Source organism: Phyllostomus discolor, chromosome 9 (assembly GCF_004126475.2).
Source record: "Phyllostomus discolor isolate MPI-MPIP mPhyDis1 chromosome 9, mPhyDis1.pri.v3, whole genome shotgun sequence".
NCBI lineage: Eukaryota > Metazoa > Chordata > Mammalia > Chiroptera > Phyllostomidae > Phyllostomus > Phyllostomus discolor.
The window spans coordinates 68,042,156-68,068,366 of record NC_040911.2 but is presented as its reverse complement, the minus strand read 5'-3'; the positions used below and the strand labels follow the sequence as shown (position 1 = coordinate 68,068,366).

The following is a 26,211-nucleotide window of genomic DNA, read 5'->3' as shown; positions in this document are numbered from 1 at the left end:
TCTGGAAAGAAGTTGCTGACAAAGAAAATTAAGGCTTTAGGAAAGGCTCCTCTAGGCCTTTGCAGCAGCCTCGGTTGCATCAGCTGAAAAGAGTCAGAACCTGAAATGAACATTAGTGGACAAAAATATTCCAGTGAAGGCCCAGAAGTAACTTTCCTATCCCTTAGGAGAAACTTGACAGAGTATCTTCGAAAGCAAATTTGGGGATTTCTTTAGCTTTGATATTAAAACATTTAAGTTAAAACTCAAGCAGTCAGCTACACTAGCCCATTAGTTCTACAGGTGGCGTATGGTCTAGCCAGACTTCCAGGCAATTCCAGGTGTCAGCAGGGCTCAAAGCACTGTCTAAGCCACCCTTCCAAAAAAAACAAAACTCTATCAGCTGACCTATCGACAAATCCCTGTTCCAGAATATCACAACCTCTGGAAAAAGGACAAAATGACATTTTGTTTTAATCTGCATCCTTTTCAGTGTATGTTTAAATGTATCATATTATATACCACAAAATCCCTAAAACTCATTAAGAAAAAACACATCAGAATCCTGTTGAGCAGCTAGAGAGCTGAGTAGAAAAGGAATGTGGAACACTATGTAGGGAATAATGTTTTACATCCAAATCCTCATTTTTTTAAAGATTTTATTTATTTATTTTTAGGGAGGGAAGGGGGGGACAGAAAGAGAGACAGACAGACAGACAGACAGACATCAATGTGCGGTTGCTGGGGGTTATGGCCTGCAACCCAGGCATGTACCCTGACTGGGAACCGAACCTGAGACACTTTGGTTCCCAGCCCGCACTCAATCCACTGAGCTACGCCAGCCAGGGCCTCCAAATCCTCCTTTTTAAAAATTTAGCTTCAATAATCTCTATCTTTTCCCAATCGTTTTTAAGCCATAAACTTGCATAATCATTAGCAGAGCCAGACCTTGAAAATATAGTCACTATTATTTGAGTCTCTCTGTATTCAAATTTTATGGTCAAACTCATAAGAGGGATAAGAAAACAAAAAAAACAATTTAAAAATGGGCTAAAGACTTGAGCAGATATTCTAACAAAGAAGATATAGAGATGGCAAATAAGGACATGAAAAAATGTTCAGCATCATTAGTCACTAGGAGAGGTAGTTGAAACCACAGTGAGATGCACAACATATCTATTAAAAGAGCAACAAGCAAAAACAAATAAATACCTAACACACCCAGCACTGCAAATGACCGAAGCAACAAAAACTCCCAAACATTGCCAGTGGGGATGCAGCAAGCTCCACCACATTGGGGGACAGTCTGGCAATTTCTATCAACTATACAAGAAAGAACAGTCTGGGGTTTTTAAGAGAAAACTCCTAAGAAAATGGTCAGGGACACAGTTTAGATGTCCTCAGATGTCTAAAGGGAAGTGTTCACAGTCTGAATAGAAGAACAAGAGAAAACTTCCAATGTGAATGTCAAGTCAGGGTGGGGAGGAGTTAACCCACCGCAGCTCTACACTGTTGGACCTGCCGCCTCTCCCTGGATGTCTGTGAACTAGGCCCACAGTGCTATAAAAAAAAAAAATCTCCAGTTATGCTTTCCCTATAGCCTGGGTTCCAATTCTCACCTCCCGCATCCCATCTGTAATGGCAGATGCTTGAGGAGTGGTCTGGATGATCTGCTGCAGAATGCTCACATAGGTCTGAATTTCCAGAAGATTCTGTTGGAGGAAAGAAATCATTCTCATTAAAACCTGCACTGCCCGAGTTTCTCCCCCCAGGACTAGGTGACTCCAGGGACGAATGCTTTCACATGTTCCACTGTCACAAATAGGACAGGCCACGATCTCTGCAGAGGGCATTTTACACCTTTAATCTTCACAGGATCAACAGGGCAGATGAATAAACTGAGGCTTGGTTTATTTACTTCACCATTTCCCTTCCATTAAGTGAATGCTTTATTGCTGTCTTCATAGAGCCCTGCAGGCAGGAGTATGAAAGAAACGCAGAGATGCAGAACAAAGAAGCCTCAGAGGGTACAAAGAACCCTTTCTGACACCAGAACAGGGCAGTGTTTCAAAGGACAGAATTTGGTCAGTTGGGCCAGCTACTTATACCTCCTAAACTCAGGCTGTACTGTGAAAGTGGGTTATCTAAAGAGCACCTATGCCCAGCTGTGTGCTGAGGACTAATACTGTCTCTCAGCTGTGCCCCCTCCACAGCACTGCCCTGGGCCAGACAATGGTTATCTTGTTCAGGCTCCCAATGGGGACCCATTCCCAACCCAGGCCAGTGACTAGCTGGCACAGGAGTACAAAAGACCTACACTCTTGCCTCAAGGAGAGAACAACCTTGTGATGTGACTCATGATCCAGAGCCCCCAACCTTGTGGTGGAATCAGGCAGAGGATCCAGCTGGGCCTGGGCCCCTGCCCAGTTCCTACCCCTGCGCTATCCTACTCTGCTTCCTCCTTCCCCTTCTCCTGGGTACTCTCCACCCAAACAGCAATCACACACACACACACACACACACACAAATCACCACCTTAGGCTCTGCTGATGGGGAAAACTCGATCTAAGATGCTCTCTCATGAGGCTGCTGTTGGGATCCAATGAGATAATGCATGGAAGCATCATAGAGTGAATGCTCAATGTTGTTGTTGTTGTTGTTGTTGTTGTTGTTGTTGTTGTTAAGGGCCAGAAGAATGTTTTGAGCCACTAAAAACTGCCCCCAGGCACTGCTCCCAGGATTCCAGGAAGTAGAGCAGAGGCAGGAAGGCAGGAGAGGAGGAGGAACCAGACTGATGGAAAGTTGGAAGAAGCCAAAGGGACGGGAACATCCCTTCAGTGCAAAGCAAGAGGACTGCCTTCGTGCTGAAGCAGGTCCACACTGAGGCAGGAAAAGAACCTAAGGCTTGATGAGCACTGGCCAAGGTCCTGCTTATACCAGGTGCTTCATCTGAATTATCACATAGCCTCAAGTTTGGGTTTCCCCAGAAGTACACTATTATACATTCAATGTTGTGTCCCTCCCAAATCCACACACTGAAGTCCTAACATGCAGTAAGATGGTGTTTGGCGGTTGGGCCTTTGGGAAATAATTACAATTAGAGATGGTCATGAGGGTGGGGACCCATGATGGAATTAGTGCCTTTATAAGAAGGGGCACCAGAGAGCTTGCTCCTGGTAAAAACACACGCTCCTAGGAAAGGCCTCACCAGGTAAGCTCTCACCAGAACCTGACCTGGCTGGCACCCTGATACTGGTGTCCCAGCCACCAGGACTGTGAGAAATAAATTTCTGCTGCTTATAAGCCACTCAAACTGTGGTACTTGGTTATAGCAACTAGAGCTAAGTACAGACCCTAAGGAAACACTCTGAGTGCAAACAACTTACTTGGGCAAAGATACCAGTAAACATGAGTAGCAGAGTGAGGAGGTGAGACAGGAAAGAGAAGGCAGCCAAGAAGGGGTGTGCTATCAGTTAAGGTACCGCTGTGGGCACCTGCATGTCAGGCTCAGTGTGGATCTCTGGAAGCCAGTACAGAACAGCAGGTAAGAGGGAGCTGGGGGACACATCCAGCAAGTCACATTCATCACTGACTAAGGTTGCTCCCAGAGGCATGAATTTCCCAACCCTTCCCATGAGACAGAGCAGCCCTTGCTTCCTGTAGAGAGTCCTAGAGCAGAGCTGCAGATACTGGCAGTTAGAGGGAGGCCAGAGCCCACTGGAGAGGTCAGCCCAAAGGGTCATGGCCACAGGTCAGCCTCACTGAAGTAACCACACTACCATGCAGGAAAGATAGTCTGTCATTTGTTTTTTGAAGATAAAAAAGCTCAGAGAGGTTAAGCTACTTGGCCATGATCACACAGGTCCAGAATTTGATTTTTTTCAGTATATCAAAGAGCTCCCCCCCACACAAATCAGGTCTGTAAGAAGCTGGCAGAGAAGAGCATTGCATAAAAGGAGGCTCCTGAATGCCATGCATTCCCTCAATTAACTGGCTCAGAGGAAAAGTTAAAACATATATAAACAGGGACTGGCAGAAGTAACACCTGCTTCAGTGTGGTTGACAGGGCTATAATATGGGTGTAATAATTTATACTTTTAATTTGAACATTTCACCTAAAATGTCATATGGTGTGCTTGCGTGTGATAGCGTTATGTTACAGAATCACATGCTTATGATTTTGTAATAAAAGAGTTTGTAATTAAAAAAGGGGTGTTATTTGTGCTGGACCCTTTATATTGTATTTTCTGCTTTTCTGCATTTTTGAGCTGAAACAATCAACAGGTTGTAGCTTAACCAAGACAGATTTATTTTTAAAAAATCATGCTGTGAACTGTAGTATACTATACAGATATTAGTTCCCAACACCACACCTAACACAAACACACTATTGCCTCCTCTACACGTCTGGCTCACTAAGAGCTGTCTAGCAACCAACCCATCACCTACTTAATTCAGGAGTAAAGCACACAAAAGTGACCCACTCTAGTAGTTTCACTCTTCAGCTATGAGTGCCTTCGACTACCTAGCCAAACCTGAACTGGGTTTTTTCCTAGAAGAAGAGCTTCAGAAGAGTCATAGTTACCTTTTTGTACATGTCTTTTGCTGCACTGATATCATCCTGCAGAAACTGGGCTTCAATCTGAAGGTGCAGATTATGTAGTAAGGCTTCATCAGCTTCCTGCAATAAGAAAGCATCACACATCCAAATCTGCAGGGGCACAGTGGAGGCATCCAAGACGGGTATAAAATTGGCCAAGTGTGTGTACCCACAGACCACTTGAAGTTTTATTAAAAAGCAGATTGTTGTTCAGTGGCTCTGGAAGGAGTTGAAGATTCTGCATTTCTTTTTTTAATTATATTTTATTGATTATGCTATTACAGTTGTCCCATTTTCCCCCTTCACTCCTCTCCACCCTGTACACCTTCTCCCACCCACATTGCCCCCCTTTAGTTCATGTCTATGTGTCATAAGTTCTTTAGCTTCTACATTTCCCATACTATTCTTGCCCTCCCTCTGTCTATTTTCTACCTATCATCTATGCTACTTATTCTTTGTACCTTTTCCTATTCTCTCCTCCTCCCACTCCTCTGTTGCTAACCTTCCATGTGATCTCCCTTTCTGTGGTTCTGTTTCTGTTCTAGTTGTTTCCTTAGTTTCTTTTGGTTTTGTTTTAGGCATGGTTGTTAATAATTGTGAGTTTGCTGTCATTTTACTATACATGTTTTTTTTATCTTCTTTTCTTAGATATGTCCCTATAACATTTCATAAAATAAGGGCTTAGTGATGATGAAATTCTTTAACCGGACCTTATCTGGGAAGCACTTTATCTGACCTTCCATTCTAAATGAAAGCTTTGCTGGATAGAGCAATCTGGGATGTAGGTCCTTCCCTTTCCTGACTTGGAATACTTCTTTCCAGCCCCTTCTTACCTGTAAGATCTCTTTTGAGAAATCAGCTGACAGTCTCATGGGAACTCCTTTGTAGATTACTGCCTCCTTATCTCTTGCTGCTTCTAGGATTCTCTCCTTCATTTTTACCTTAGCTAATGTAATTATGATGTGCCTTGGTGTGTTCCTTCTTGGGTCCAACTTCTTTGGAACTCTCTGAGCTTCCTGGACTTCCTGGAAGTTTGTTTCCTTTGCAGAATGGGGAACTTCCCCATTTCCAGAATGGGGAAGTTCTCCTTTATTATTTATTCAAATAAGTTTTCAATTTCTGGCTCTTCCTCTTCTCCTCCTGGTACCCCTATAATTCGGATGTTGGAACGTTTAAAGGTTCTGCATTTCTAGAAAGGCATTGGGTTAGCCAATTGGACCTGGTCTATAATAGTAGTTCTCATTGGGGAGTGATTTTTGCCCCGCAAGGGACATTGGGCAATGCCTGAAGACATTTTATTGTCACCACTTGGGTGGTGGGGTATTACTACTGGCATCTAGTAGGTAGAGGCCAAGGATGCTGCTAAATATCCTACAATACACAGGACAGCCCTACCGTCCAGAATATCAATAGTGCCAGGGTTGAGAAATCTTAATACAGTGACAAAGTTAGGGTATAGTTACATACCAATAATCTTAAAATTTAAGTTACAGCTATACTTGTTCTATATCTCATCATCATTGAGTTAAGTTTCTAAGACTAAAAAATAGTTTTCCCTTAACATCAAAACCTTCAATTTAATAATTTTCTCCCAAAGACTATTGTCTCACCCTGAGACTATGTACCTATAATGCATTTTGTAAGAATGATTGCTGTGGGGAACAGTATTTTTTTCCTTTAAAGTTGGAAATGACATATATGAGAGAAGGTTGAATGTTCTTGCCAAATTTTTTTATTAATACACCAATTTTTCTTTCATTGATCCTGTTTGGATAAACTAAATAGGTTGAAGAGCTGCTTATGCTCTTAAGATAGTGCTGTGATGACTGGAGTTGACTTAAATACTTCAGTGGTCCAGTTCCATATCACAGGTAAACATTACTTGGGTTCCTCAAGATTGTCACTCTCCTGAGACACCTCTCCCATGCACACCTGCCAATACCTGAGGCCTTGCTATGTGAATTTTTACTGACTTATTAATGACTTGTTAAAAAGCATGGCAGATGTTAGTAATGAGCTCTCATTAATAAAGGTAGATACATGGTTTGGCTAAAATATTTAATATACTCTCCACTCCAACATGAACAGAGTAAAGTGAGTCAGGTATGTGGACTGGTTATGATATTTTGAGACACTCCCACCATTGCACTAATAGGGTTAGGTTCTGGGAAGGCCTCTGGACTGCTCTCTTAGAAAAGACACTTGATTCCTTAGTTGTTCTTATAAAAGACCACTGGAGAAAGAAGATATGAGAACATCTGATGCTGACAATAAGGATACCAAGATTCTGACTCTTGGATCACCTGCCTTGAATGAACTTTTCATGCAAAGTGTTGCCTTAGCACCTAAAACATTGAAGAGACAGGACTTTGTGGAATCTATAAAACAGGCTGTATAAACTTTTAGGGTTTACAGCAAAATGATCATTACTTAAGAAATACATGCCTGTATGAATATGGTCTGAAACATCAGCAAGACTGTAGAGGACTGGCTAACCCTTACCCAACTCAAACTTCTGAAGCTATTTTATCTACTAAAAATAACTCTGACTTTACCTTAAAGAACTTAAGAGTACTACAAGATCAAATCAGTTAACTTGCAACCTCTAGAAATGTATATTAAAGTATTCCTTTTTGCATTGATTTATGCAAGTAAAAATTAAATAAGTTACTCCAAAACAGCAAGCCTCAAGCATCTTAAATTTTATAGTAGATCCATTAAATAAAATAAAAAGAAATGGGTGAAAGTAATTTTAATATTTTCTTTTACCCAATATACCCAAAATATTGACATTTCATCATGTAATCAATATTTTTAAGTTATTACTGAGTAGTTTATATTCTTTTTCTCAGGCTAGATCTTTAAAACACATATATTTTACACTTTATGACACATCACAATTTGAATAGTCTGCATTTCAATCCCTCCCAACCATGCACAGACAGTGGCTCCCAGTCTGGACAACACAGCTCTGTAGAATTAATTTTAGGCACAGTGGGCCAGGTTTCTGCTCCAGGGTGATTCCTCAGTCTCTCTATACTCTAATTTACAGTTACCAAATCCTTTCCTTTGAAGATGTTGAAATCTTTTCATGGGTACCAGGGATGCCAACACTGGGTGACAAGACAGAAGGAAGGAAGGACCACAAAATCCAGAGCCAATCTGTACCAGACACAGGTACAGGCAGGACAGTCAGGGAACCTCTGTCTTCCTTGAGACAGGCACAAAGCTAGTGTCTCTGGGTAAAGATGGCCCCTTCACACTTGATATGCTCTGTCCATCTCCTCTGGGCCACCCCCAGGGTCACTCAGACATGCTGAACACACTGGCAACTTCCTGTATCTCTCTGGCTATGGGAATGTGTGTGATCTGCAGGAGGCACAGTCCGGAGTGTGGGAATTAGCACCCCAGGAGCGACCCTCAGCCACTGAGGGACAGGAGATGGGTGAGTCCCTCAGCTGGCCTTCAGTATCTCAGAGGGCTGGATAAGAACTCTGTACTTAACTCTTGACTAGTACAGAGAAGTCCAAGGCGGATTCTAGTCCCATTGTCTTCTGTTAATTTTCATTAACTAGCTCTTGAATACATGACCGACTGGGAAGTCTGGCCTTAGTCTCCCCATCTGTGAGGGCAGACTAGTTACTGAGCTGCATTTTGCAGAGCTCTCGGGTTCCAGGGAGTTGCTTGAAGGGGCTCTGAGGGTGGAGGGTTGCTGGGTAGGTGGGGTGCCTGTCCCACCACCATGTCCTTAAGAAAATCATCTCTGCTTTAGCCCTATACATTGGTTTCTCTAGGATATTTTGGTGAAAGGATGTAGCTTTACAAAGTTTGAGAATCAATGACTTCTAGGGTCCCTTCTGTTTCTACAGTTCTGAGTATTTGATCCCCTTATTAGCAATAACACAGGGGGTCATTGAAGTCCAATTTTGTTCTTCAGCTCAAGTAATTATGTATCAATTGTGGATGAATTTTTGATAAAAATTAAGATGTTTGAGAATTCTCTGCCCACCCCATCCTCAGCAGTCATTCTGCCCCCAGCTCCCTCTTAGGATCATGCCAAGATAACCATGTGTAGGTCCCGCCAGCCAACCCTCTAAAACTGCTCGTGGAGATAATAAAAGCCCAGACATTTGTGTTCAAAAGAAAGATAAACCAGATGCTTCTGCAAGCACATTCTCTTTCTTTGAAGACAATCAGCTGATAAACTGCCCCAGAAAACCCCAAATGTAAGTAGGTGCCATTGGAATGTGCAGTTGCTGGTATGTTGAGAAGAATTTGTTTGGAAGTGTTTTCTTTTGTTTGCAGTGGAGCTTAAAAATGTGCAGACACGTATTTTTATTGTATTTTGAATGCTGTCAAAGGCACTTTTTAATGCTCCACCAGCAGGAGCATCTAGATTTTTCCAAATCAAGACTCTGGGTCAATAGTCTAGTTTTAGGAAACATTCCAACCCTGATATGGTGTGTGTTTTAGATCAAGGTCAGTGGTTCTCGAAGTGTCTTCCCTGAACCACACTACCTGGAAAATAATTTAAAATGTTATATTTTTGGCAGTTCCCAGACCTAATGGATCAGAATTTCTGGGATCAGGGCCCAGCAATCTGTGTTTTAACATGCACTACAGGTGATGTGAATTCACACAGAAGTTTCAGAGCCACTGGTCTAAACTACTACTGAGGAAGGGTCTAGAGAAATAACTAGAATCCAATGTACCCTTGAAAAATCAACCTTGCCAACCCACTCATAGAAATGCTAAAAGTTCATTAAAAATCCTACTAGTCTCTGTTTGTCCTGGCTGATGGCTCAGTTGGTTGGAGCATCATCTCATATCCCAAAAGGTTGTGGGCTGTATCCCTGGTCAGACCACATATGAGAGGCAACCAATCAGTTTTTTTCTCGCATCAATGTTCCTCTGTATCTCTCCCTCCACCACTCCCTTCCTCCCTCTCTAAAATTAATAAAAACAAATTCTCAGGTGAGGCTTTAAAAAAATCCTGCTGTTTTTATCTACACTCAGCCTCAAATCCAACCTCTGAGCAGCCCAACTCAAAAACAAATTAAAAAAAAAACAACAAAAACTGCTAAAGAATAAGTATCCAAATTCATCAAGATTCCTAGTTAATTAAGTTTAATTTAAAAAAAAGACATCAACTTTCATCCTGGATGTCAAAAACCTTTCCAAAAATGTTCTAGTCACTTTGCCCCAGGGGTTCAGGCTGGCCTGGAGAAAGGCATGGCGTGTCCGCAGGGTATGTTGACTAGAGCCTACATCATTTTTAAATTCTGGGGATTTCAAAGAAAAAAAAGAAAAGAAATAAAGCCTGCTCCCTACAATTTTCTTAAGATAAGCAAAATCAGGCATTATTGGGATATATATATATATATATATAATACCTAAATATAACATCGAGATGTGATACTATATATATTTTATTTATATACACACACAATGATTCCAATGTCTGGCACAAATAACACCCCTTCTTTTATTACAAAATCATAACCATATAATTCTGTAATGTAATGATATCATACTCAAGCACACCATATGACACTTTAGGGGAAATGTTCAAATTAAAATTATAAATTATTGCACCCATATTATTACACTACCAACCACACTCAAGCAGGCAGGTTACTTCTGCCACACACTGTACAATGAGTCTTAGAGGTTAGTCAAACCCAAATACTTAAAAGTTGTCAGGAACTCTTGCTACATTAAAAGTCTTCAAATCTGAATAACGGGCTATATTGTTAGTGGTATGTGGAGGAATTCACTTCATTTCAAAGTACATAGCAAATAGTGGCTTGCTCTAGTTTACTTGCTATTAAAAATACAGCAACTCATTATTTAAATGGAGATTTAATTACATGGGAGATATTAATAGATAGAAATTTTGTGACAATAATGCTAATAATGTGACAGTGCTATCACACACACTGTGGTATTTTCCAAGCAAGATTCAAGTCTAGGTTAATGATCTGAGCTGTACCCCATTTCCCATGGCCACATTCAGGGGTAAATCCCTTCCTCAAGACAAAAGGAAATGAGCACTAAGACTGAGTTCATAGTCAAAACCTTATTGATCTGATGTGCAGAGACATTCAAAGATTTGTCAACCAAAATCACTGATATGACCAGCCAGCAAGATATGAATATTACTCTTCCATTTCACCTCCTTCTTCTCATCTGAGGACCTCAATGGAGAGAGAACCTGAAGGTCCAGCCTTCACCTGCTGACCCTAGAGGGGCTGTCTTATATTGGGTTCCTCAGAAGCAGACCCTAAGGCAAGGATTGGGAACATGTCATTTATCTGAGAGGTGATTCCAGAAGTACTAGTAAGGGAGGCAGGAGTGATACAGGGAAAGAAAGAAAGTAAAAGTATGCAATAAGCAGGTCATCACACTGGACAACCGAGAGACTAGAAAACTCACCTCTGAACTGTTGCTATAAGGGGTGGGCCAGCTGAAGGACTCGCCCATCTCCTGTCCCTCAGTGGCTGAGGGTCGCTCCTGGGGTGCTAATTCCCACACTCTGGACTGTGCCCCCTGCAGATCACACACATTCCCATAGCCAGAGAGATACAGGAAGTTGCCAGTGTGTTCAGCATGTCTGAGTGACCTTGGGGGTGGCCCAGGGGAGATGGACAGGGCATATCAAGTGTGAAGGGGCCATCTTTACCCAGAGACACTAGCTTTGTGCCTGTCCCATGGAAGACAGAGGTTCCCTGACTATCCTTGGGGAGTGGAGAATAAACCATGGACACAAAGACTCTACTCCTGCCTGTATCTGCCACAGGTGGGTGGTGAGCCTCTGAAGTTATTTAACTCCACCAAGGGTGAGTTTCCTTACTAGCAAAGGGAGGGGGCTAGACTGGGTCATCTCTGGGGGTGAACCAACAACCACAAGGCTGTTCCAAGGCTCCTACAAGCTAGTGCAAGGACTTCCCAACTCGGTGAATTTGCATACTGTGTTCATGATTTCTGCTTTATCCGAGTACCACTTATTGCATCATTCAAACACCCTGTATTTTCTTCAAATTGATTCATTCTTTCTTGCATGTATTTAAAAGAAACTTTTTTATGCCACCTGCTGTAAGGAAAGGTAATATAAAAATAAATGCACAACTATTAAAAAGTTGTTCCTCCATGCACCATCTAAGATCATCTCTCCCTGCACCAGAGTTATGTACCCCACCCTCTGGAGAAAGCTAAGCTGGCATCCATCACATCAAGTGCTCTGTACTAATAACCATGACAGGTAAGTCACATACACTATTACGTCATTTAATTCTCAGTAGGCACAGGTCCTCTTCCACTTTGGGAAGTCACTCTCCGCCCATTGCAAGGTGGGAAGTGAGCCATGAGTTGTAGTTCACCCAATCCCATTCCACCAAACATTCAGGCAAAGACGAGGCTAAGGATGGGAAGACACAAGGACACTGGTCCCTTCCATCTGGAAGCAAAGAGGAACCTAGTGGCCAGCTCACGAGATTGGCTCAAAAGGGCACCATCGTCTCTCTGTCTAGCCTGGGAATGACACCACTTTTGGTAAAACAAACAGAAAAATGAACACATCTGCTCCTATGCTGGTGCAAACTATTATTGTTCCCATTTCACAGATGAAGAAGCTGAGGCTGAGAGATGAGACAATTCATCCAAATTCTCACAGATACTTAGCAGTGGTGTGAAGTGTCCTATTAACAAGCACTCCTTTTTGTACAGCACAGCACATCCCAGTGTGGGCAGAAGTATCTTTCCTTCAACCCAGGTAACAGTCACCACGATGTCCTGAACTGGCCCTTACTCATGTTCTTGGTAGCATATTTCCCCAGAACCTTTTGTAACATTCTCACAGGGTTGATACTTCAATCATCACATGCTGTCACAATGTACATAAAGGTGTTACAGCTGTGTTTTCGGAGCAGTGAAATGATAGGATGCAAATTTCCCTTATTTTTCATTATCTCTACTATCTTATTTTTCTACTGAGAATATATGTTGGTTTTTGTAGTAAAAGAAAAACAGCAGAAGGCTTGAGCTTTTAAATCCAGTGTCACTTACCTTATTAAAGGAAAGCACATGATGACACCAGATGAGTGACAACCTTAGGGGTAACTCCAGAGAGAGTTCTTCATCCAGCAAGGACAAACACTCAAACCAAAACACTTTGGGGTGGGAGTGTTGGGGAGGACATAGATTGGCCTTTACCTGAAGGCCATCACCTTCAAATCAAGTCCTCTGCAGTAGACGGTCTGTGATCAAGATGGAAGCCCTATCTGGCAACTTGGGATAACCACCAAAACAAAAATGGGATGAACTGCTAGTGTCAGCAGAACAGCTGGCTAATGTCAGATGTTACTAAGGCCCATATCCCAGCTCAGACTTCCAACAAGCTTGGGGACATCACAACGATCGATACAAGGCCAGTCACTGAAGCACACTCTCACCCCACCTTTATGTTTGTACTGGGGTGCTCATATGTTCCAGTGGGCATGAGACAGTCCCAGTTTCTATCACACAAACTGCACCTCCTTTCACAGGGTCCTAGTTTGGACAATACCTTATATGCTCACACAGAAAAGGGCATACAAGTATTAGATGGTAGGTAACACAGACAAAGCAAAATTCAGTTTCCCCAGATATTACTTCTGACTTTCCCACTGACCAGCTGAATAATCCTAGACAACTGAGGTTGGACAAAGCCACAGAAACCAAGAATCCTGAGCTAACCCTGACTATCTGAAGTGGTTGCCTGGAGTTCCATGTAGAAAAGAATCTTAAGGCCACATCTGGGCACAGAAGGGAAGGAAGAGTGTTTTATCAGCAATTCTGATGAGGTTATGGGCAGGGAGGATAGGAGTGAAAGGCAGCCATGTGCCCTGAACAAGAAACCCTTCAACTAAACTTCAACTAAACAGTCTCCATGGGTCCTTCTGCTCTGACATTCGAACTCTGAAATGATCAGGAAAGGATAATTATCCTTGATTTATCCAGCCTCTGTGGTCCAGGATCAGTCTGCTATTTGGTAGTCAGGTTCTCCTGATAAGCAAAATAGTCTAAGTTGTCAGGATAATGGAGGATCAGTAGAAGGAAGCTCTCCCTGCAAAGAACCCCAAACAACCTCTGCAGGAGGGTCTCCAGCAAGCAGCTAAGAATCCTTGGTGTCCCCCACGTGGCTACTTCAAGAGTGAGGAGTTTCAGGGGAAATGGAAACTTTTTCCACTGTGCCCTGGCTGGTGTGGCTCAGTGGAATGAGTGTTGACCTGCAAATCAAAGGGTCACTGGTTTGATTCCCAGCCAGGGCACATACCTGGGTTGTGGGCCAGGTCCCCAGTAGGGGGCACACGAGAGGCAACCATACATTGATGTTTCTCTCCCTCTCCTTCCCCCTCCCTCCCCCTCTCTAAAAATAAAATAAATAAAATCTTTAAAAAAAATTTTCCCCACTGCTCTCTTGAAAGTTTTCCTGTAATCTTAAGATTCTTAGCCAAAAGGATAGAGGCATCATTGCATCCAAATAATCGCACTGCCCAAAGTAAGTTCCCTCCTAAATTTGGTGTTTGTGAACAGGATGTCTGAATTGCAAAACAAAACCAGTCACTGTAATGCTGGCACATTTTGATAGCCCAGCACAAGCAATAAACTTAATAGTCTAGGTTCTCTCTCAAGATCCTGTATCTTGTGGTAGAGGAATGTGTGTCTGTGTGTGTGAGTTCACACAAAGATTTAGCTGAAATTACAAAGTCAAGAAAGAGAGTGACAGCAAAAGAAAGAGGTGGATCTTAAAATAACAAAAGAGGAGGTGTGGAAAACACTCATCATGGCTGTTTAGTTCAGTCCTGTTATTAATCTACTCAAACCCAAGGACACGCTCAGCTCACCTTGTTGAGACGCCCAAGCATTTCCTTTAGCAGCAGTTGACATTCACATTCATTTTCATACCTGCAAATTGGACACATAAGTGAAAGCTGGGCAGCTTCCATAATTCCACAAGTGTTGATCACACAATCAGCATTAAATTTAATACAATATGAGTACTATGCCCTCTCTTTTAGAAGGGGTTCCTAATGTTATAGCAGAAGCTGATGCTGCATTTCCAAGCCCACTGCTTCCCAAAGTCTTTCACATCCAATAAAGTGACAAAATGCTTTGGCTTCAATTATCTGATTGTTTTACATAATTATTTTGGTTTTCAGCAATTTGGACAGTTGACTATATTCATCATTGTATTTTGATGGTTTTGTTTTTATTTAATTTGATTATATTGAGTCTTTGACATGCTAAAAACCTGATTTTGAAATTATTAAACTATTCAAATAGTAAATATACGTAACAAGGCTGTATATACCTTCCTCTTTCTGTATTATTTTCACCTGCTTTGGCTAGCCATCAGCTCCCCTCTGGAATGCAAAACCCAACCTGGTGTGTGTATATTCATGCGTATGAATGGTTATGGCTTTAATTGCTTTTATAATAACTTTCAAATCCCATTATCCCAGTCAGAATATTGAAACTTCCCATAGGGAGCAAGAGAGAAATAAACTTATGGAAATTATTAAATAAATTACAAAACCTAAAAGGACTGCACCATGGTGAAGATATAACTCAGAACCAAGTGAAATCAGGAAACGTCAGTATGGCCATTTCTTTATCAGGGGCTCAAGGGAGTAGTGCTTACCCAGCACATCACAGCAGGCCCTGGTCAAACGACCAGGTGAAGGCCATCTGGGGATCTAGGGGCTCCTATTACCCATGGAGCTGGGTGTCTGAATCAGCAAGCACTTCCCTTTGTTGTAGAAAATGTGAGCTTCATCTGAATGAGGTCTAGTTCTATCACTGGACCTCACTCCACAGGAGTCCAAGAATGACTTCTCTCCACAACAGTGTTCTAGAAAGAGTATAGACCTGGGGCAAGAAAACTCGAGTTCAAATTCTGCCACCCAAAGGCCCTCTCCAAGCCTCAGTTTTCCCATGAAGGACTATAACAGGTGAATTTTCAAGTCCCTTTTTCCAGCTCCAAATAAGATACTCTGAATCAAAACCAGAAACAGAAGGACTGATAGGAATAGAAGCAATGATTTGATCCAATAAATATCCTCAGTACACAGTGTTGAATAACCTGCCCAAGATTTGTACTGAGAATGAGGAACTCAAACAGAGAACATATTTAGAGAAAGCCCTCTGGTTTACCCTAGGCCAAGTGTTCACTGGAATTACTAATAGAGCTCAAAAAATTAAAATTCCTGGGTCCCACCTGAGGTCCAGGGTAGAACCTGAGTATATATTTTAAATTAACTTACATAATTTTTTAAAGATTTTATTTATTTATTTTTAGAGCGGGAAGGGAGGGAGAAAGAGAGAGAGGGAAACATCAATGTGCAGTTGCTGGGGGTAATGGCCTGCAACCCAGGCATGTACCCTGACTGGAAATCAAGCCTGTGACACTTTGGTTCACAGCCCATGCTCAATCCACTGAGCTATGCCAGCCAGGGCTAACTTATATAATTTTTAAATGGCTAAACCTCTTATATGGTTAGACAGTATTTTTAAACTACATAAAAGGATGTTCAGTTAAAGTCCTCCTCCTGCTTTGGTCTCCCAGATCCTACTCCCTTATCCCCCAGTGTAGCCACTGTCATTAGTTTTTGTGTGTGTTTGCATCTTTTTTCCTTATGCAAGCAAAAAATTTCTACTCTCTTCCTTTCTTTTTAAAATAAATGACAATAACACACTATTCTTGTGTTTTCACAATTGCATAGTATTCCATTACATGAATGAAGCACAATTTTACAAACCGCCTACTACCAATAGGCATTTAGGTTACTGCCAGGCTTTTGCTACTACAGATTACACAGCAGTAAATATCCCTAGAGATATATATAAACTTGACATTTGCTGGAGTATCATAGAGTAAATTCCTTGAAATGGCCATGCTGAGTCAAAGAGCACACACATTTATAACTTGAAAAGAGGTTGACAAATTGCTGAGTATCCTTTTGGTTTTTAATGGCTCATTTTAATGCATTATTCAGTCTGGCAGAAGTGAAACCATGCCCCAGACCAAAGCTTCTTCAAATACCAATCACCAGTAAGACTTGTTAAAATGCAGCTTCTGTTTCAGAAGCTCTGCAGTGAGCCCAAGAGTCTCCGTTTCTAACCAACTCCTGGGTGATGCCAGTGCTGCTGGTTCATGGACCACACTTTGAATAGCAATTTCCAGGTGTTAGTTGTGATGTGTTGAAAACAATTTAGACTTAGCCTGCCCAACACTTCAACCCAGTCCTAGTGCAGCAAATTCACTAGCTGAGTGACCTTGTTCCAAATCCCTACATTTTGTGAACCTCAGTCTCCTCATCTGTTGAATAGGTGCAGGCAATACCATCTATAACTGGCTGTGAGAATTAAATAACATTAATGCGTCTCAAAAATACTGTGCTGAGCAAAAGAAGCTAGACACATATGAGTACATCTGTAATACTTCATTTTTGTGAAATTCTAGAACAGGCAATAGAAATGAGAACACTGGATGACTCTGGGTTTTTCTGGGATTGGGGGTGGTTCAGGATGACAACTGAAGATTGACTTGGAAAGGGCAGAAGGGAACTTTCTAGGGCAGAGGAAACATCTTGCTTGTTTGGTAGCTACATGGGTATGTACATTTGTCAAAACCCACTGAACTACGTACTTAAAATCTGTGCCTGTTATTATATGTAAATTATACCTATATTTTTAAACACATTAAATGTAAATGATAACATTTCATGTAAACTGTGAAGTACCATCAAAATAGATACTAATCTCATCTGAGGCAAATGCACCACGTGCATGCCCCAGCCTTCCGCAGGGATGATGACCAGAAGCCAGAGATGGCTCTCTAACCTTGGGTGGGAGCCTGTTCTCTGATCCGCGCCGCGGGTGCCCCCCTGCCCTGCCTCAGTTTCCCCCCACCAGGACGACGCTTACTTGCTACGGTACTGGTCGAGGGCACGCTGCGCCTCTGCACCCTGGCGCTCCAGTCGGGTGCGCTCAGCCGCCAGATCCCTAGTGCGCTGGCGGTTGCCTTCGACTTGGTGGACGAGGGCATCCTCGGGAAAGGCCAGCTCGCCCAGGCACTGAAAGGCGTCCAGCTGCCGCCGGAGGACGCCATGGCGTTGCTCCAGCGCACGGGCCCGTTGGACTTGGGCAGCTACCCGCTGCCCGAGCTCCTTCAGTGCTGCCAGGTTGGGCGTGGTGGCGGAGCCCTCTGACAGGCAGTCGGGAACCTCCTCAGAGTGCTCATACCGCTCCTTCTGGGCCTGGAAGACGTAGCTGCTCCGGTACATGGCTCTTCTGCTGAGGAGTGCTCTCAAAGCCTACACCAGGGGGCCCCTGACAAAGCCAGCAACCAGCTAAATAAACATTGGAGGCCCCTGCGCACTGCTGGAACGCTCCAGAGCTAATCAGCTGTTGAGCTCAAAACTGTGCCAGCCTGGGGAAAAATAAAAGGCAGCAGGGATATTTTTGTGGGCTGGATTAACAGACCATAGAGCTCTGGGGCTTGGAAGGTTAAACTGGGCAATGAGATTTTTGTTCTGTGATTGTTAAAGCCTGTTGCTATATGATTGAATGGGGTCAGGAGGACAAAAGGGGCATGACTTTCTTTTGATTGGTTCTACTAGAATTGTGAAGAAAGCCCAAGGAGCTTATTAAACTTGGACCAGATCAAGAGCCCAAGGACCCCTCCCTTTGTCTGTGTCTTTCAGGCAAGCTTTCAATTATAGAACTTTTTAACAATACCATTTTTTCTGATTTCTTAAGTAATTCTTTTAAAATATATTTTTATTTTATTGATTATGCTATTACAGTTGTCCCAATTTTCCCACTTTGCCCTCCTCCACCTAGTACCCCATTACCTCCAACAATACCACCTGCGCTTAGTTCGTGTCCATGGGTCATTCATGTAAGTTCTTTAGCTTCTCCATTACCTATACTGTTGTTAACTTCTGCCTATTTTGTACCTACCAATTTGTGCTTCTTTTTTTAAATTTTATTTTAATTGTTGAAGTACAATTTTCTATCTTTTACTCCCATCCCAGCCCACCCACCCATCCCTCCCCACCTCCCTCCCATTTCCACCTGCCCCTAGTTTTTGTCCATGTATCCTTTATACTTGTTCCTGTAAACCTTTCCCCTTTTCCCTGTATTCCCCTGAAATTCCCTCTCCTCTCCCCTCTGGACACTGTCAGCCTGTTCTCTATTTCAGTGTCTTTGGTTATATTTTGCTTGTGTCTATGCTTTGTTGTTTAGGTTCTTGTTAAAGGTGAGATCATATGGTATTTGTCTTTCACCACCTGGCTTATTTCACTTAGCATAATGCTTTCCACTTCCATCCATGCTGTTGCAAAGGGTAGGACCTCCTTCTTTCTTTCTGCTGCATAGAATTCCATTGTGTAAATGTACCATAGTTTTTGATCTATTCATTTACTGATGGGCACCTAGGTTGCTTCCAACACTTGGCTATTGTAAATTGTGCTGCTATGAACATTGGGGGGCATAGGTTCTTTTGGATTGGTGTTTCAGGGTTCTTACAATATAATCCTAGCAGTGGAATTGCTAGGTCAAAAGGCAGATCCATTTTTAGTTTTCTGAGAAAATTCCATACTGTTTTCCATAGTGGTTGTACCAGTCTGCAATCCCACCAACAGTGCACTAGGGTCTGCTTTTCTCCACAACATCTCCAACACTTGTTTGTTTTGCTTTGTTTATGATGGCCATTCTGACTGGTGTGAAGTGCTATCTCACTGTGGTTTGAATTTCCATCTCTCTCATAGCTAGCAATATTGAGCATCTTTTCATGTGTCTCTGAATCCTCTGTATGTCCTCCTTGGAAAAGTGTCTGTTCAAGTCCTTTGCCCATTTTTTAATTGGGTTGCTTGTCTTCTTAGAGTGGAGTCATGTAAGTTCTTTGTATATTTTGGAGATTAAACCCTTGTCTGAGGTATCATTGGCAAATATGTTTTTCCATACAGTTGGTTCTCTTTTTATTATAGTACTGTTTTTCTTAGCTGTGCAGAAGCTTTTTATTTTGATGAAATCCCATTTGTTTATTCTTTATGTCCCTTGCTCTGGGGGACATATCAGTAAAAATGTTGCTGCGTGAAATATCTAAGATTTTCCTGCCTATTAATAGTGTCATGGCTTATATTTAAATCTTTTATCCACTTTGGATTTATTTTTGTGTATGGTGTAAGCTGATGCTCGAGTTTCATTTTTTGCATGGAGCTGTCCAGTTCTCCCAACACGATTTGTTGAAGTGGCTATTGTTACCCCATTTTACATTGCTGCCCCCTTTATCAAATATTAATTGACCATAGAGACTTGGGTTTATTTCTGGGCTTTCTGTCTTGTTCCATTGGTCTATGTTTTTATGTCAATACCAGGCTGTTTTGATTGCAGTGGCCTTGTAATACAGTTTGGTATCAGGTATTGTGATCCCTACTACTTTGCTTTTCTTTCTCAAAATTACAGCAGCTATTCAGGGTCATTTATGGCTCCATATAAATTTTTGAAGTGTTTGTTCTATGTCTGTGAAATATGCCATTGGTACTTTAATAGGTATTGCATTGAATGTGTAAATTGCTTTGGGTAACATGGACATTTTGATGATATTAATTCCTCTGATCCATGAGCACAGTGTATGTTTCCATTTGTTTGTGTCTTCCTTGATTTCTTTCTTCAGTGTTATGTATTTTTCTGCATACAGGTATTTTACCTCCTTGGTTAGATTTATTCCTAGGTATTTTATTTTTCTTTTTGCTATATCAAATGGGATTTTTTTCTTGATTTCTGTTTCTGATGTTTCATTGTTGGTATACAAAAATGCCTTTGATTTCTGGATATTGACTTTGTATTCCACTGTTTTGCCAAATTCGTTTATTAGGTCGAGCAGTTTTTGGGCAGAGTCTATAGGATTTTCTACATACACTATCATGTACGTGGAAAACAATGACAGTTTTGTTTCCTCCTTTCCAATTTGGATGCCTTTTATTTCCTTTTCTTGTCTGATCGCTGTGGCTAAAACTTCCAATACTATATTGAATAGAAGTGGTGAAAGTGGACAACTTTGTCTTTTTCCTGATCTTAGTGGAAAAGATTTTAGTTTTTGCCCATTGAGTATAATGTTGGCTGTAGGTCTCTCATATATGGCCTTTATTATGTTGAGGAATGCTCCCTCTATTCCCACTTTGCTGAGTGTTTTTATCATAAATAAGTGTTGTACCTTATCAAATGCTCTTTCTGCATCTATTGATATGATCATGTGGTTTTTGTCTTTACTTTTGTTTATGTGATGTATTACATTTACTGATTTGCGAATATTGAACCATCCTTGCATCCCTGGAATGAATCCCACTTGGTCATAGTGTATGACCTTTTTAATGTATTGTTGGATGTGGTTTCCCAATATTTTGTTGAGGATTTTAGCATCTATGTTCATCAGCAATACTGCCCTGGAGTTTTCTTTCTTCGTTGTGTCTTTATCTGGTTTTGGGATTAGGATGATGCTGGCTTCATAAAAAGAGTTTGGGAGTCTTCCATCATTCTGGCTTTTTGGGAATAGTCTGTGAAGGATAAGGATTAGCTCTTCCTTAAATGCTTTGTAGAATTCTCCTGTGAAACCGTCCGGACCTGGACTTTTGTGTGTCAGGAGTTTTTTTATTACTTCTTCAATTTCATCTGCTGTTATTGGTCTGTTCAGGCTTTCTGCTTCTTTTTCATTGAGTTTTGGAAGATTATATTTTTCTAGAAATTTGTCCATTTCACCTAGGTTTTCAAATTTCTTGGCATACAGTTCTTCATAGTAATTTCTTACAATCCTTTGTGTTTCTATGGTATCTGTTGTAATCTCTCCTCTTTCATTTCTGATTGTGTTTATTTGGGTCCTCTCTCTTTTTCTCTTGCTGAACCTGTTTCAAGGCTTTTCAATTTTGGTTATCTCTTCAAAGAACTAGCTCCTGGATTCATTGATCCTTATAGTTGTTCTTTTAGTCTCTATGTCATTTAATTCTGCTCTGATCTTGGTTATTTCCTTCCTTCTACTTGATCTGGGCTGTCTTTGTTAGTTGTTCCTTGAGTTCTTTTATGTGTAGGGTTAGTTTGTTTGAAATGTTTCTGTCTTTTTTGGGTAGGCCTGTATCGCTATGAACTTCCTTCTAAGGACTGCCTTCACTGTGTGCCATAAGTTTTGCATTGTTGTGAGTTCGTTTTCATTTGTTTCCAGAAAATTTTTGATTCCTTCCCTAATTTCATTCTTGACCTATTCATTGTTTAATAGCATGCTATTCAATCGCCACAATTTTGAGTGTTTTGGGTTTCTTCCTTAGGGGTAGGTTTCTAGTTTCAGTCCCTTGTGGTCTGAGAAGATGCTTGGTATGATTTCAATTTTCTTGAATTTGTTGAGGTTCCTTTGTGTCTTATCATGTAGTCTATCTTTGAAAATGTTCCATGTGCATTTGAAAAGAATGTGCATTTAGCTTCTTTGGGATGAAGGGCTCTATATATATCAGTTAAGTTCATTTCATCTAGGGCATTGTTCAATGCCACAATATCTTTGTTGATATTTTGTTTGGGAGATCTGTCCATTTTTGACAGTGGGGTATTAAAATCCCCTACTACAATTGTGTTGCTATCACTATCTTATTTAAAAAAATTACTTATTTATTTTTAGGGAGGGAGATAGAGAGAGAGAGAGAAACATCAATGTGCGGTTGCTGGGGGTCATGGCCTGCAACCCAGGTATGTACCCTGACTGGGAATAGAACCTGCGACACTTTGGTTCGCAGCCCGTGCTCAATCCACTGAGCTACGCCAGCCAGGGCTTCAATATCTTTCTTGAAGTCCTCTAAGATTTTCTTTATGTATTTGGGTGCTCCTATGTTGGGTGCATATATATTGCATATATATTTACAATGTTTATGTCTTCTTGGTGGATTCTCCCCTTGAGTATTATGCAGTAACCTTCTGGGTTTCTCTTTATGACCCTTTTTAGGAAGTCTATTTTCTCTGATATGAGTATTGCTAACCTGGCTTTCTTTTTCCTGTTCCTTTGCTTGGAAAATTTGTTACCAGCCCTTCACTTTCAATCTGTGTAGGTCTTTTGTTCTGAGGTGAGTCTCTTGTAGGCAGCATATGTGTGGTTCATGCTTTCTTAACCATTCAGCTATTCTATGTCTTTGAATTGGAACATTTAATCCATTTACATTTAAGGTTATTATTGATAGGTACTTATTCATTGCCATTTTTGTACCTGTGTTCCTCTGTCTCTCTCTATTTTCCTTCCTTTCCTTAAAGCAGTCCCTTTAGCATCTCTTGCAGAGCTGGTTTGGTGGAGGTGTATTCTTTTAGACTTCTTTTGTCTAGGAAACTCCTTATTTGGCCTTCTATCTTGATTGAAAGACTTGCCGGGTAAAGTAGTATTGGTTGTAGGCCTCTAGTTCTCATTACCTGGAATATTTCTTCCCATTCTCTTCTGGCTTGGATTGTTTCCATTGAGAAGTCAGCTGCTAACCTTATTGGAGCTCCCTTGTATGTTACTTCCTATTTCTCCCTTGCTGCTTTAAAGATTCTCTCTTTGTCTTGAAATTTTGCCATTTTAATTATGATGTGTCTTGAGGTGGGTCTCATTGGGTTCCTCTTGATTGGGACTCTCTGCGTTTCCTGAATTTGTGTGACTTTTTCTCTCATCAAATTAGGGAAGTTTTCCATCATTCCTTTTTCAAATAGGTTTTCTATCCCTTGCTCTTCTTCTTCTCCTTCTGGTATCCCTATTATACGGATATTATTACATTTCCTATTGTCTTGCATTTCTCTTAATCCCTCTTCATTCTTTCTGAACCTCTTTTCCTTTTCTTGGTGTTTCCGGGTGTATTTTTCTACTTTGTCCTCTAGCTCGCTCATCCAATCTTGTGCTTCATCAATCCTGCTTTTCATTCCTTCTACTGTGTTCTTCAGTTCAGAAATTGTATTCTTCATTTCCTCTTGGCCCTTGTTGATAGTTTCTATTTCCTTTTTCATGTTGATATAGTTTGCAGTGAGTCCATTTTAGTTTCCCTGTAGTTTCTGAGAGCTCATTGTAAGCTCATTGAGCTTCCTGATAATCATTGTTTTGAACTCACTATCTGATAGTTGAGTTGCCTCTATTTCATTTAGCATTCTATCTGAGGCTTCCTCCTTTCCTTTCATTTGGAGATTGTCTTTGTTTTCCCATTCTTTGTGAGACTCTGATTGTGTCTTTGTTTTCCCATTGTTTATGAGACTCTTCTTGTTAGCCTCAGCTTCTTAAATTGATCTGTAAGGTCTCTTTTGAGAGATCATCTGACAGTCTCATGGGAACTCCTTTGTAGGTTACTGTCTCCTTATCTCTTGCTGCTTCTAGGATTCTCTCCTTCATTTTTACCTTGGCTAATGTAATTATGATGTGCCTTTGTGTGTTCCTTCTTGGGTCCAACTTCTTTGGGACTCTCTGCACTTCCTGGACTTCCTGGAAGTCTACTTCCATTGCCAGAATGAGGAAGTTCTCCTTTATTATTTGTTCAAATAAATTTTCAATCTGTTGCTCTTCCTCTTCTCCTTCTGGTACCCCTATAATTCAGATGTTGGAATGTTTAAAGATGTCCTGGAGGTTCCTTAGCTTCTCCTCGTTTTTTTGAATTCCTATTTCTCCATTCTTTCCTGTTTGGTTGTTTCTTTCTTCCTTCTGGGCCACTCTATTGTTTTGAGTCCCAGTTTCCTTCCCATCACTATTGGTTCCCTGTGCATTTTCTTTCATTCCTCTTATCATAGCCTGCATTTGTTCATCTAATTTGCAACCAAAATCAACCAATTCTGTGAGCTTCCTGATCACCAGTGTTTTGAACTGTGCATCTGATAGGTTGGCTATCTCTCGGTCACTTAAAAGGATGAGTTCTGGGGCTTTGATTTGTTCTTCTGTTTGAGCCATCTCTTTTTTTTTTTTTTTTTTTTTTTTGGTCTGGTCACACCTGTTATGGTAAGGGGCGCAGCCTTAGGTGTTCACCAAGCCTGGTCACCCCAGTTGCTGGATCGTGACGTTGTATATGGGGGCAGGGTTGAGAGGAAACAATGGTGGTTGCTCCATTCTCCATGGGACCTCAGGCCCTTCTGCTGCTTCCCTCAAGCAAACTGGGCCCCTCTGGTGTCAGTTTCTGTGTGGGTGGGCTTGTGCACACTGTGGGACCTTCCAAGGACCTCTCCTGTGAGGCTGGGTGTCTCTCTGTGCTCCTCAACTCCCACAGGTGTCCTCAATCAGTGTCCTGAGGATCTATTTCCCAGTGCTGGGATCCTGGGTTGCATGCACTGCCTTGCTTTACAATCATCGCCTCACTGAGTCTGCTGGTTGCCACCCCTCGGCTGGGGTCTGCCAGCTGCTGCTGGCGCACTCAGGGTCCACCCACTGTGATCTTGCATGCCCCGATGCCTTATGTGCCCAACTCTCTCTGCTCTCTGTGCCGTGACCCATGCCTGGCTGCTCATCTCCACCCCTCCTACCGGTCTGGATGAATGGGTCTATTTCAACTTCTTGGCTGTCCAACTTCCATTCAGATCAATTTTCTGTCAGTTCTGGTTGTTATTCTGCATCTAAATTGTTGTTGTTCCAATCTTGGTTGTACACGGAGGTACGGTGCGTCCACCTATGCCTCCATCTTGGCTGGAAGTCCGGATTAGAGTTATTTTTCTGGTTGGTTTTATTTTTTAAAATGACAGGGCCTGAGGCCAGTCTGCCCTGGGATGGTCTAGAATGTGTAAGCCATTTGCTCCTAAGTGGCCTTGGTTAGGGAAGATAAAACCATGTGATTTATTAGCAGGCTGTAAATTGCTCAAATTGTTTGGACTTGTTTAATTATTTTGTCTCAGTTTCCCTTATTCCAAGGAATTTCCATAGCTTCTTACTATCCTGCCTCAGTGTCACCTTGCTCTCCTGGGTCTGACATCCTTTCTGGAGTGGGAGAAACAACTAGAGCTCCATCAAGTAATTTACATAATAGATTATTTGAACTAAATAGAAAAATCCTTATAGCCTAAGATTATATAAATTGTCATGCTCTCAAAGATTATAAAAGATTTTTTGGCCACCACATTTAATTTTAACTTGTATTGTGAAATTAAAGCTAGGCTTTGACAAATTTAAAAGTAAATTGTGGATACTGAAAGAAATAATAGCATTTGATTAAAATTTTACTAAACATAAATATTCTGTCATATCTCCAGTTTAAAAATTATTCTTAAGGCTATTTTGTAAAATTAAGGATTAGTAGTACTATGCATACTAGATGATTAACAACTATATCAATTGTGTATAATTATAGTATAAACTCATGGTTATCAAAGATCAAGAAAATTACACAGATCTTTGTTGGGTTTATTAGGGCTTATTAGTGCTCCAAAAAGACTGTAACACAATAAATTTAGTCTGGTGCAATAAATGATGCTATGTAAGGTCCTAAGTTGTGTTGGCAGTGTGGTTATTGTTTTCTCTACTTTAGCCATTAAAAATAAAGTTTATGATCAAATCAAGGAGAGCCTAATGAGTATATATGCAGGTATACATATACCATGCTTATGGCATGGTAGACAGC

The 26,211-nt window shown here is 41.3% G+C and overlaps 1 protein-coding gene across 2 annotated transcripts in view; it reads right to left on the bottom strand.

Moving 5' to 3' along the window:
- Nucleotides 1-18,025, bottom strand: part of BFSP1 (beaded filament structural protein 1) — a 30,594-nt gene extending 12,569 nt beyond the window's left edge. Inside the window, exons 1-4 of one of the 2 annotated variants that reach the window (XM_028524634.2) lie at nucleotides 17,546-18,023; nucleotides 14,464-14,524; nucleotides 4,565-4,660; nucleotides 1,599-1,691 (exon numbers count right to left, since the gene is read on the bottom strand). In XM_028524634.2, coding sequence (XP_028380435.1) covers nucleotides 1,599-1,691; nucleotides 4,565-4,660; nucleotides 14,464-14,524; nucleotides 17,546-17,904 — 609 coding nt within the window. In that variant the 5' untranslated portion in view covers nucleotides 17,905-18,023. Of the gene's footprint in view, nucleotides 1-1,598; nucleotides 1,692-4,564; nucleotides 4,661-14,463; nucleotides 14,525-17,545 lie in introns of both variants that reach the window. The other variant, XM_036009545.1, reaches the window with a different exon arrangement.
- Between the last annotated feature and the right edge of the window lie 8,186 nt (nucleotides 18,026-26,211).